At 53.1% G+C, this 11,527-nt stretch overlaps 1 protein-coding gene across 4 annotated transcripts in view; it reads left to right on the top strand.

The window, feature by feature from the left end:
• NAV1 (neuron navigator 1) overlaps nucleotides 1-11,527 on the top strand; it is a 243,154-nt gene that overhangs the window by 221,368 nt on the left and 10,259 nt on the right. For all 4 annotated transcript variants that reach the window (XM_025211157.1, XM_014522734.2, XM_025211156.1 and 1 more), the window contains 6 exons: nucleotides 1,699-1,820; nucleotides 9,219-9,415; nucleotides 9,907-10,069; nucleotides 10,598-10,772; nucleotides 11,275-11,372; nucleotides 11,496-11,527. The exon at nucleotides 11,496-11,527 is cut by the window's right edge and continues 58 nt beyond it. In XM_025211157.1, the coding sequence (XP_025066942.1) occupies nucleotides 1,699-1,820; nucleotides 9,219-9,415; nucleotides 9,907-10,069; nucleotides 10,598-10,772; nucleotides 11,275-11,372; nucleotides 11,496-11,527 (787 nt within the window). The remainder of the gene's footprint in view (nucleotides 1-1,698; nucleotides 1,821-9,218; nucleotides 9,416-9,906; nucleotides 10,070-10,597; nucleotides 10,773-11,274; nucleotides 11,373-11,495) is intronic.

The raw sequence follows: 11,527 nt of genomic DNA, 5'->3' as shown, positions 1-11,527 counted from the left end.
TGTTCTGGAAAGTGAAGGAAAGTCCTCTATCTCCAAATTGGGACAAAGAAAGCTTACTTTGGTGGACAGGTTGTGGAATAAAGAGAAAGCACACCTGTCTCTTCTCAAGAGAGTCATTTTATTGGAAAGCTAAACATAAGTGTAACTAGCATTCAGATAAGGCAGTGGAAATACAAAAACGTACTCACGCCTGGGAGGATGGGTGTAGGCCAGACCCCAGGAACTCAGCTCTTGTTCAGTTTTTCCAGCAGCTCAGGTCCCTGATTCACCTCTTCTCCCCAGGTTTACAATCATAGATACACAATCATTAATGACTTGCATCTATCTACAGCCTGACTGGGTATATGTTAACGAAAGGGGTTGATCATGAAGACCACCTCCCTAGCTAAGTGAAAAAATTATGATAAATACTTAACAACTGTTTAACTAGGGTGGTCTCAGATGGTATTAGTTAGGTTTCTGACAGTGAGTGCTATTCCTTATGGTAATGGGTTTCAATTGCTTTGTTTGTGTTACTATGGTCAAACACTTAAGTCAGTTCTTTCTTGTTTCCATCAGCAAAAACATGGACTCGGTCTTGCAAGCCTGTATCTTTATGAGGTTTCCCAAAGTTTGTTTCAATCCCTTTAATGGAGGCATTTGTGCAAAGGCCTTTAATGTATTCCTTACAGGAAGGGGAGTAGGGGGATCCTTGGGACGTGCTGGGAGGATGAAGGCACCCTTTCAGGGCAATGCTTACAGCTTCTCCAGGGTAGAGGATAGTGGAGTGCTCTCTGCCAAGCAAATAACTTCGTGAAAGCCAGCCCAGACAGGACCACCGTGAGCCAGCTCCTGCTCAGCCCTGCCTCTCCGCTGCCCTCTGCAGCCCATGCAGCCTGTGTTGCTCTCACGGGGGTCTGTGCATGATGCGATCTGTCCGAGTGTCTTTTCCAAGGCTTGGAGGACATGCAGTGTGGACTCTAACTGGCTGGGGTTGAGAGAGACCCCTCCAGAGTCTGCCATTCCCTACAGTGAAAACAGCTCCCTTGCCCAATCTCAGCTTGCCCAGTGCTCTAGCAACAGCAGCCTGTTCATCCCAGGCAGGCACTCAGAGGATTAACATAAATTCACTGCCCAGGCCACCATATCCAGCCATCACCTGAAAATCCAGGTTCAAACCTTGTCAGAGTGTGGGACTGTGTCACCACTGCAGTCTGCTGAAGCTGCCAGCACTTTGCTGCAGCTTCATGCTGCAGAGTCACAGTCGTTCCAAGGGCGCAGGTGTTTTCAGCGTTAGCACACATGTTTGGTGCTGATCTGGTGTGATGCTTACATCCAAAATCTGCACAGAGCCTGGAGTGAGCGGAGAGTTGTTCACTGCCATTGGTTCAGAGTCATACCAATAGAAAAGCCCCCTATGAGGCTAAAGGACCGTCAGATGGTGCCAAAGGGTCTCCAAAGCCACATATTTAGGGAAGACAACCTCTACAACAGGATGGGAGCCTCAGAGTACTAGGTGAGGTGAGAGAAGAGTACAGACATTTCCAGGAGGGCTGCTGCAGAGGGTGGGGCTCCAGAGATCAAAGCTCTTGCACTCTTGGCATTGGGGGTGAGCAGGAGACAGGAGGGATGTGGGCACAGGGCATGAGAACTGATACATCGGGCTGCTTATAATGAGGAGGTTCTGAGTCTCTCCCGTTTTCCTCCCTGGGACCCCAGAGCTACGCATCAAGAGGCAGAACTCCTCAGACAGCATCTCCAGCCTCAACAGCATCACCAGCCACTCCAGCATCGGCAGTGGGAAGGACGCTGATGCCAAGAAGAAGAAGAAGAAGAGCTGGGTAGGTTGGGTGGGGCCTGGAATGAAACCATGGGGAAATCCAGGCAGGATCTGGCCAGGGGTACTGCTGTGCTCTTGCAGCAGATGATGCCCATGCAGCTTGGGGCAGTACCCTTAGCACATCTCCCACAAGGCAGTTACTCTGGGATTCCTGGAAATGCTGTCTGCCCTGTGGGAGCATACATGAGGAGTTCCTTTGGCAGAGCTGTTCTGGTATTGGCTTCTGGCAGAAGCCGAATTCACTGGCCAGGTGTGGAGCTCAGCCTTCTCCAGCCCTCTCTAGGAGCTCTCCAACCCAGTACCATTCGTGAATGGGCCTCCACCATCTTCCCCACCACAAGCATTAGCCCTAGCCAGACAGAGTAGGGACTAGTCTGATGGCCCCACCCTTGCACTAGCACTCTAGGGCTCAATGGGATGGTCGCCCTCCATTCCCAGCCCAGACGAGGTCCCAGCTCAGGCTGAGGGGCAGCTACAGGCCAAGCTGAGGAGACTTCCTAGCCAGGCACTGACCCAGGTCCCCAGCAGCTCAGTGCAGGCAGGTCTCAGAGCTGAACATGTGATTAAGTCTTGCTCTGTTTTTTTTCCTCCCCCAATGCTGACCTCAACCTTTTTTTTCCAGGTATATGAGGTAAGTCGTATACTGCTCCCTCCCTGTCTCCCATGTTATGCTCCCCTGTCCATGACAATCACTCCATTTCCTGTGGGACAGCACATACGGAACTAATCATCCCATCCATTACACCGGTGCTAACCTCCCTTGGAGCATGGTCCATCCGTGGTACCATCTGGGCCACCTGCTGCGCTGGTGCCAGGGCACTGCTTCCTTATGGTCTGGCTAGCATTAAAGCCAACTTTTCGGTGCTCAACTCCTATCAGGCTCTCACCAAGGGGAGTGAGGCACCAGGGCCTGCATTGTCAGAAATGTCCAGCGCTGCTGGGAGTGCCCAGGTTCTGGTCCCTGACACATCTTCCTCCAGATGGCTGGTGTTCAAAGATCATATCAGAGAGATGTTCCAGTGGAAGGGGTTTCATGCAGACATCTCTACCTGAAGTGCTCTGGCCTGGGCTGTGCTGCAGCTCAGGCTGAGTGGTCCAGTCATACACTTGTCAGGTGGGGTGTCTAGTAACACAGGCCATTTTCCAGTGCTCCTCTTTTGCCAAAAAGAGTGATGCCCAAAAGGGCTGGCCAAGCCCACTGGAGCCTGAGTGTTATGACCGTTAGGACTGCAGACTGGGCTGGTGCTGGCTATGCTGGTACTCTGACCATCAGCTGTTGCTTCCGGACGACTGGCCTTCCCACCCTGAAGCCACAGCGCACACAGAGCAGGTGGGAGGAAGGAAGCTCAGTAAGCTCTTCATTCTCATTTGAGCAACTGTATACACACATATTCTCACTGGCGGGCGTGTTCCTTGCCCTGTGCCCTGACTGGAACAGTTTGCCTTAGCAGGACCTGTAAAGTGTGCCTTCATCCCACCTGCTCCTGCATCCTTCACTAAGCATATAGTGGATGGCACCCACTCCCTGTTCCTCAGTTCCTCTGAACCACCTGGCTAGAGATGGAACTTCTTCTGCTTCCTTATAGTTTTGAGCCTCAGGTAGCACATCAACCCTGTAATTTTCCCTTCTCTCCTTTCTTGTGCTCTTCTAACACCTTTGCCACCCCCAGCTAGGATGTTTGAGAGTTATTTTCTTCCAGGCAGAGCCTGCAGTCCTTTGCCTGTGGCATGGCCCCAATGCCCAGTACGAGAGCCCTCTCTCTTACTTTTTGAGACAATGCCAGTATCTTGTGGCTTCACTGATACTTCTAGTTCATTCACCCATTCACCTTGGGTCAAATGTACCACTTTCTCCTTTCTATCCCTTTATTGAACTCCTGCAGTGGAGGTAAGGAGGTATTTTTTTCTTGGATCGACAGCCTTGCTCAGAACTGCCAACTCCTTCAGCTTCTGGCCTTGCCCTTCATGTGATGGGCTGATCCCAGGATCCAACAGCCAATACCACTTCTGTCCATGGGAGGCCTGTATCCCCAGCAGTTCTGTCTGCCAATTCTTCAAGCCAAGGACCAGAAAAGACAGAAAATAAGCTTCAGCTGTATTCCCCTGGCAAGACACTTGGTTCAGTGTCTGGTCCAGGGCCTTAGCTCAGCACTACATATCCCTTGGCCCTGGAAGCAGGCTAGCTGCTTCAATGCCATAAGGTTTCAATCAAGATCTAGAGGCAAATATCCCAGCAGAGGCTAAGAGAGGAAAATTTCCTCCTCTTTACATTGCCAAAGACATATAGCCCTCAGGCAAAGGCTTCTCATGAGGGAGATAAGACTCCCAAGACTTCTTACTTCGGACAGGTGATGGATGAGGCATGTAAAGACCTGGGAGCTCTGACCCCAGAACTACTTTCTTCCCCTTCAGCCTCAGATGCTCATGATGGTAGAAGCTCCATGTTACTGCCATCCAGCACTGATGCCCATGGATCTGGATGGATGAGACAAAGGGAGCAGTCCCACTCAGGGCTGGTTGAGAGAAGGAATTCCTGTGTGTCCTTGCCCGCTGAGAGGCCAGCGAGCTCACCAGAGATACTGGCAGCACTTGAACCCAAGAATTCACAGGTCGCCCTACCAGCTCTGCACACAGTATTGTTCTCCTCGTGCCATACCAGCCTGCATCCAGCCTGACCTAGCTTCATGTGCATTTCCATGCTGTCACACTCTCCAGCACCAGACTCAAGGACCACTCTTGCCAGGCTTAGCACTGGCCCTCCTCTTTTTGGAGTGCCAGTCAGAATCTTCCTTGGCATCAGTTTGCCCCCACCTCCCTGCCACCATCCTTTTGACACTTGTGAAAGAAAAACAACACCCAGAGCAGCATGCAGACTCCTCTTTACATTTCAGCACAGTAGCGTATAGATGCCTGCATAGCCTGTCTGGACTTGGGATTTCCAACTGCCAGAGGGACATTAATCATCCATAGCCTGTACTGGGAGCTCTTCTGTTTCTCCCTAAGATACCATAAACAGTCAGTCTTCATTGCAAAAAAGCAAGCCCTCCTCTCAGCTAAAACCTTGGTTCAGTCAGTGCCATGACCCTCAGAGGACAGTGAGCATTTCCAGAACTCGCAAATTGTTGCAAACACCCTGAAGATTTCCCCAGAGGGAGAAGTCGTACTGCTGGATAGACTTACTGCTCCAAACAAGGCCCACAGGATTGGCCTTACCAGACAAGACCATACACCAAACCCCTGCATCTTTTCGCCCCACTACCAAGAAAGCACATACAGAGTCCCATGCAGGGGGTCCCAAATAGCTCTTCCTCCCTGACATTTGTGACAGTTACCTTGGCCTTTCACCTGCCAGTCAATGATTGACAAGATCGTTTCAGGCTGGACATAAGGAAGAATTTCTTTACTGTCCGAGCCCCCAAGGTCTGGAACAGCCTGCCACCGGAGGTGGTTCAAGCGCCTACATTGAACACCTTCAAGAGCAAACTGGATGCTTATCTTGCTGGGATCCTATGACCCCAGCTGACTTCCTGCCCTTTGGGCAGGGGGCTGGACTCGATGATCTTCCGAGGTCCCTTCCAGCCCTAATGTCTATGAAATCTATGAAATTGGCAAGTATTGCCTCATTTATAGACTTCAGAATCCATAGGGGCCTGTCTGGAGTCTTTCCCAAGTGAGGGATCCAGCTCTGCTCTGAAACCTGAGTTTGGTTCTCACAGTGCTGGGCATTGCATTCACTCCTATGTCTTTCCATGAGGAGAGTCTTTCTGGTAACAGTCATATCAGTAGGGAGGGTGGGTGAGACTCCGCCTTCATGGCAAATCCCCCTAAACCACCTTCTTCCCAAATAAGAGGACCTTAAAGATGCACCCAGAATTCCTGCCCAAGGTCCCCAGGGTCTGTCATTAGGGATAGCAAATTAACTTGCCAGCATTCTTCCTGAAGCCCCATTACTCACAAGAAGAGGAATCCCTGCAGTCACTGGATGATGGGAGTTTTCACTTCCTACCTCCAAAGACCACCTGTTCAAAGAGTTTCTGTCGCTCTTAGTATATGTTACCGAGAGATCCAAGGCACAGCAGTATCAACCAGAGGTTGTCAACTTGGATCTTGGGCTGTATAAAACTATACTAAGAGAGCACCAAAGTGGACCTGCCATATCAAGGTCAATAAGGCTCTGCCGGAGCCCAGGGTACTTCCATAGCATCCCTGGGCAGTGTTTCTATAGGTGGTACCTTCGGGGCAGCCACTGGAGTTCTGTTCATACCTTCACCGAGCCATTGCAGAAGCTTGTAGGGAAGATACTGCTCTTTGGAGAACAGCTGTTCCTCGCTCTTTTCCTAGAGAGACCTGAAGACCCACCTCCAGGTACACGAGCACTGCTCTGGAGTCACTGACCAGTGAAAATGTGCATGTGGACAGTTCGTTGAAGGAGCAAATGAAGTTGCTTGTCAGTAACTCAAGTTCTTTGAAACACGTTGTCTACATACACATTAGATTCCCACCCTCCTTCCCCTCTTCCTCATCATCAGCTTTATAAAGGACTCTGTAGTTGAGGGGATGCTGAAGAACAAGATGCACATGCTCCCTTTTGTCCCCTTGGCATGGGGGGCACAAGGAGATGTAGAGCTCAACCATGGTCTCCTGTTCTCCTGTTACTGCCAAAGCAAACATCTCTGGTCAGAGCCCAGGGATATCAGACACACCCACACGTGAATGTGCATGTCGATAGCACTGCTCAAAGAATGGGTAGTCGTACAGCTTGGAGAACAGTTACTGGTAAGAAACTTCATTTTCACTAGATTTCACAGGCAGTACTGTGAGATCCTCTCATGCCTAGAGCAACGTGGGAAACCTTGCTTAGAGCAAGGTGGCTCCCACCCTGACTGCGTGACAGCCATGCCGCCCTCTCTGCGCCTATGCCCTTGCTCTGTAGAGAAGAGTGTTGATCTCAAGCAGTGCTGTGTGCTTCTGCCTCCCATTGAAAGTGCTCTCAAAGGTCTGGGACCATTTTTAGGTGATGTAAAAAACTCTCAAAGGCCTCAAAGCCCAGATTCCCTGGAGGCAGCACACTCAGGCTTGAAGGGAAGATAAAATCCAAATGCCCAGGTCAGCAAGGGGCCTGGAGCCAGCAGGGAGGGCATGTGTCCTTTCTCACTGAAGGAGCATGTCGCATGTTCAGTCCTTCCAGGGCTTTCCCTGTTCCTGCAAGATGAACTAGGAGCAGGTATATTTTAATATTAAACACTACTAAAGTTGAAGCCTCCAGTATGCCCCACAGCCACATGACTGCAAGTGTCCAGCCTTCCTTTCTCTCATGAGAGGAGTGGTACATCTTGGGGGATGGAGTCTGCCTGGGGAATCCTGCTCACAGAGAGCAGAAGCCTGAAGTGCTTGAGCTGCGGCTCCCAGGAGGCCTCACAGCCTCTTTGCACAATCTGATGTTTCAACTTTTCATATTGCACTGAAAAGGCAGCATTCTGTGGGGGGCAACTCGCCTTCCCCCTCCCCACTTCTCAAATCAGCTCTGCCTTCCAGGCCTAGACATCCTTGTGGGCTTGATGACAAGTGGGATTAGTACCCAGCCTCATGGGCCTGCTTCTGTCCTCTTTGTGGCCATTTGGTCATGAGTCCAGAAGGAACAAATTCAAGTCTAAAGCTCCTTATTTATTTATTCAGCAAATGCAAATCCGCAAAGCCAAGCAATAGCCTCCTTACTAGCTGAGTTCAAAGTTATTAATCCGCCTCTTAGTTTGTAGTGATGTGCGGTATTGTTTGTCTCTCTCCACAAATGCACCAAAGCTCAAGGCCTGATTGATCAGAGGCAGCTGGATGTTGCCAGCTGTGGGAAAGCAGAAGGAAACACATTATTGTGATGTAACATCAGGCAATGCCCTCAGTGACCTACTAGGCAGGTTTGATATCCCATGCTCATTGGTAGTCCTCTGCCCTATGGCATGAAAACTACTGGGCAGGAGCACTGTGAACAGGGCCGGAGTAGCCCAACAAGTGAGGCAGGTGACAAACCCCACTCTCAGTGTCATCTCTGCCCATCATAGCACCTGCCCTCCCTCAGCCCCCGTGCCTGTTGGCCAGTGTCTTGTGTCCTGCCCCATCCATCCCCCTAATGTGTGCGTGCGTGCATGCATGTTGCATGCTCAGTCCAGGACATAATGCCAGGGCCTGGGTCACTGATTTCCTGTGAGGTAGTGGCTTCAGCACACAGCAGTACACAGGGGCTGTTCTTTAGCACCACATGGGCCTTCAGCCACCATAAACTAGCACAGGATTCAGCCTCACAGTACTTTCCTTGGGCCAGCCCCCCACCAGCTGCACCTGGCTTGGAAGAATGGCTTAGGCAGTGCCCCAGCGAGGCACTCTTCCTGCCCTGCAAATGGATTAGTTGCCATAGGCTGGCTAGGTGGGCTTGACAGAACAAGACAGCCCACCTCATCCCTCTTAAAATGAAATGTGCCTCTGACAAACTGTGTGATGGCGTGATCCAGCTGCACCACCCGCTAGGCTACAGAGCCACTGACCTAGACCAACTGGCCACAGCCATTTCAAACTGAGCCAGCATGCTTCCTAGCACTGTCTCCCCTGACAGGAGATCCATCAGAGCAGGCATGACACTGTGCCCACCTCCCAGGCAGGGCAGGCAGGGAGCTGAAGCTGCTGCCACACAGGAGAGAGATCTTACCAGAACCGAGAGCGCTCAGGCTGCTGTTCTGCCTTGTCCTCCTCTCTGACAGCAAGGCAAGGGCCCTGGAGGCAGGGTCAAATTGCTCTGTGCCCTTACATCGCAGTCCCCTCTTCTCAAATGAGGGCACATTACATCAGGCCATGTTCAGCCCCTGGGGTGACCTGCCAGATGCCAGTAGAATCGCAACAGAGCTGGCTGTACCCCAGGGCCTGGACCTCAAGCACCAGTGGTGCCTGAGCAGCCCTGCTCCCTTGCACAGGACCCTGGGTGGCTGAGTAGTTGTGTGTGGACATCCAGGAGACTCCAGTCATGGTGCCAGTGAGCTGAGATGCCATGAACTCCTGCTCATATTCTTCTGCTGGGAGCAAAACTGGTGCCAAGTGCAAGGGTGCCAGACCCCTGGGGGTAACACCATGATGATTTGGGCACTGAGCAATGCTAGGCTGGCATGGGTGCACCTGGAACGCACCCACAGTTGTCTGCACTGCCGAACCCCTGTACACCTAGGTGTGCCCCTGGATTCCTTAACAGGGAAGCCTAGGAGTAGCCAGGACAGGAGCTGTCTCACTCCAGTTGAGCTGCAGACCTGAGACATGATGTGTGGCTGGACCCTGGGGCAAGTGAAAGGGTGTTTGTCTGGTGCCTGAGCTGGGGTGATTTGGGTTTAACTCTTCCTGGCATCTCCCTTGTCTTCTGCAGCTAAGGAGCTCATTCAACAAGGCCTTCAGCATCAAGAAGGGCCCAAAGTCTGCCTCGTCCTACTCTGACATCGAGGAGATAGCCACCCCCGACTCCTCAGCCCCATCCTCCCCAAAGCTGCAGCATGGCTCCACAGAGACAGCCTCACCCTCTATCAAGTCCTCCACCTCGTCATCTGTGGGCATCGACACTGCTGAGTAAGCACAGCCTTCGCCCCGGGGTTGGGTTTGCAGGTGCACATAGCTTGTGCATGGCAACTGTGGCCCTTTAACCCACCTAGGGACCTGGCTTCGAGACTTGCCAGGTACACCTGACTTACCCCAGTCTGTGCCAAGCCCTGTCCTCTCTCACCAGAAGACCCCTGGCTCCTTCGCTTTGCCTGAATCGGCGTGTCAGAATGCAGGCCGGCTGCAATGAGAGGGCAGAGCACTGCTCAGATCTTCTGCAGCTGCTGGGTGGAAATTGGGGTTGCCCTTCTTCAGAGCCGGCCCAGGGAACAGACAGTGCAGAGCCAGGGGTACCAGGCAGCTGCTCCCAGGATCCTTCCCTCCTCAGGAAGTGGGGAGCTCTGTGGTGTCACATTGGCACTGTGGATGGCAGTGTAAAGGATGTGGGACCTCAGAGCCCCCACTGTGGTTATCCCCTGTCTTGTTCTGACTAGGCCCCTCTGGGCATCTCCCCAATACAGGCTCTTCCAGCCTCACGTGGAGGGGGAGCCAGAGAAGAAGGAGGTGTCAGAGCTGCGCTCTGAGCTGTGGGAGAAGGAGATGAAGCTGACAGACATCCGGCTGGAGGCTCTGAACTCTGCGCACCAGCTAGAGCAGCTCCGTGAGACCATGCACAACATGCAGGTGAGGCATGGTCCCCCAGAAGCGCTGGCACCACCCAGGAAAGCCCCCAGGGCCCAGTGCCACATAGGCCCAGCTCACTGATTCATGGCCATCCCTGGGGAGTGTCTGCCACCCTTGCCATTTCCAGCCCCCTCCCTGGTTAGACATATCCACAGCAGGTTACATGGGTGCAAAGGGCTGGGCATTGTCCCCTGGGTGTGAAGGGGCAGAATAAGCTGTGCGTGCAGTTTGAGGGTAGGGCCTGGCCCATGTGCCCCAATGATCATTGTGGCTGGGCTCTGCCAGCAGCACAGCAGAGCATGCAGATGTGCCTTTACATCACAAAGTGATAGGCAGGAAACTGGACCCCTGCAAGCTCAGCCAGGAGCTGCTGTCCCTGTGTTCAGGAAGCCAGGAGGGTGCTGGGGCACTGTGGGTGTGAGAGGCTTCAGGGCAGCAGGTTCTGCTGCCTGGCCCCAGTCCTTGGCTCGCAGAAAAGACCCCTTTGGGCTGCCCATCTCTGGTCTCTCAGCCCTGCTCTCTCCACAGCTGGAGGTGGATCTCCTGAAGGCTGAAAACGACCGGCTCAAGGTGGCCCCAGGGCCCTCATCGGTGCCAGGCTCCATCCCAGGACATGTCACAAGTATGTCGGCCTCCTCATCCCCGCAGCGCTCCTTGGGCCTCACCCTCGGTCACTCCTTCAGCCCCAGCTTGGCAGATACAGGTACCAGGAGAGAGCAGAGCTAGTGCTTCGGGAAGGGGCCTCTGCCCTGTTGATGGGGTAGAAGCTCTTTCCAAGATAGAGCCTGGCTCCAAGTGCTCTACCCCCCTGCCCATTGTGGCAAAGAGCTGGCACTGATCTCTTGTGCCTGCAAGGCTGCAGGAGGTGGGAGGAGGAGGAATCAGCCAAACAGGATTTGAGGTCAAGAAAAGGGCCTGTGGGATAGAACATCTTGACTTCAGGCAGCCCCAGGGAAGCTGGGACCTCCTGCTTTGGGCTCAGCTCCAAGGATCTACCCTAACAGGCTGCTGGCAGCCAGGAAGCAGGGCTGAGAGGCAGCAGGGGTCAGAACATGTCAGAGATGGCCATAGCAGGCTCTGGATCAAGGCCTTGGTAGCCACCCAGCTGCATGGCCAGATTCAGGGCTGGGGCTGGGGCTGGGGCTGGGGCAGGGGCAGGGTAGGGCTGAGTGGCATGCCTCTGCATAACTGCTGCTCCCTTCCAGACCTGTCACCGATGGACGCTGTCAGCGCCTGCACCCAGAAGGATGAGATGACACTGCGCATTGTGGTGCGGATGCCACCCCAGCACATCATCAAGGGGGTAAGATGCAGCAAGAGTAAGTGCCGGGCCTGGTCATGGGGCAGAGGGCAGCCCTGTGGCTGCTGTGGGGGCTGGGCATGGGGGTTTCCAGACCACACTCACTCCTTGTCTTTTGGCTTCTAGGACCTGAAACAGCAGGAAATCTTCCTTGGCGG

Source organism: Alligator sinensis, unplaced genomic scaffold (genome assembly GCF_000455745.1).
Source record: "Alligator sinensis unplaced genomic scaffold, ASM45574v1 scaffold766_1, whole genome shotgun sequence".
Lineage (NCBI taxonomy): Eukaryota > Metazoa > Chordata > Crocodylia > Alligatoridae > Alligator > Alligator sinensis.
The sequence above is the reverse complement of the archived record's forward strand: the minus strand, read 5'-3'. Positions and strand labels throughout refer to the sequence as shown.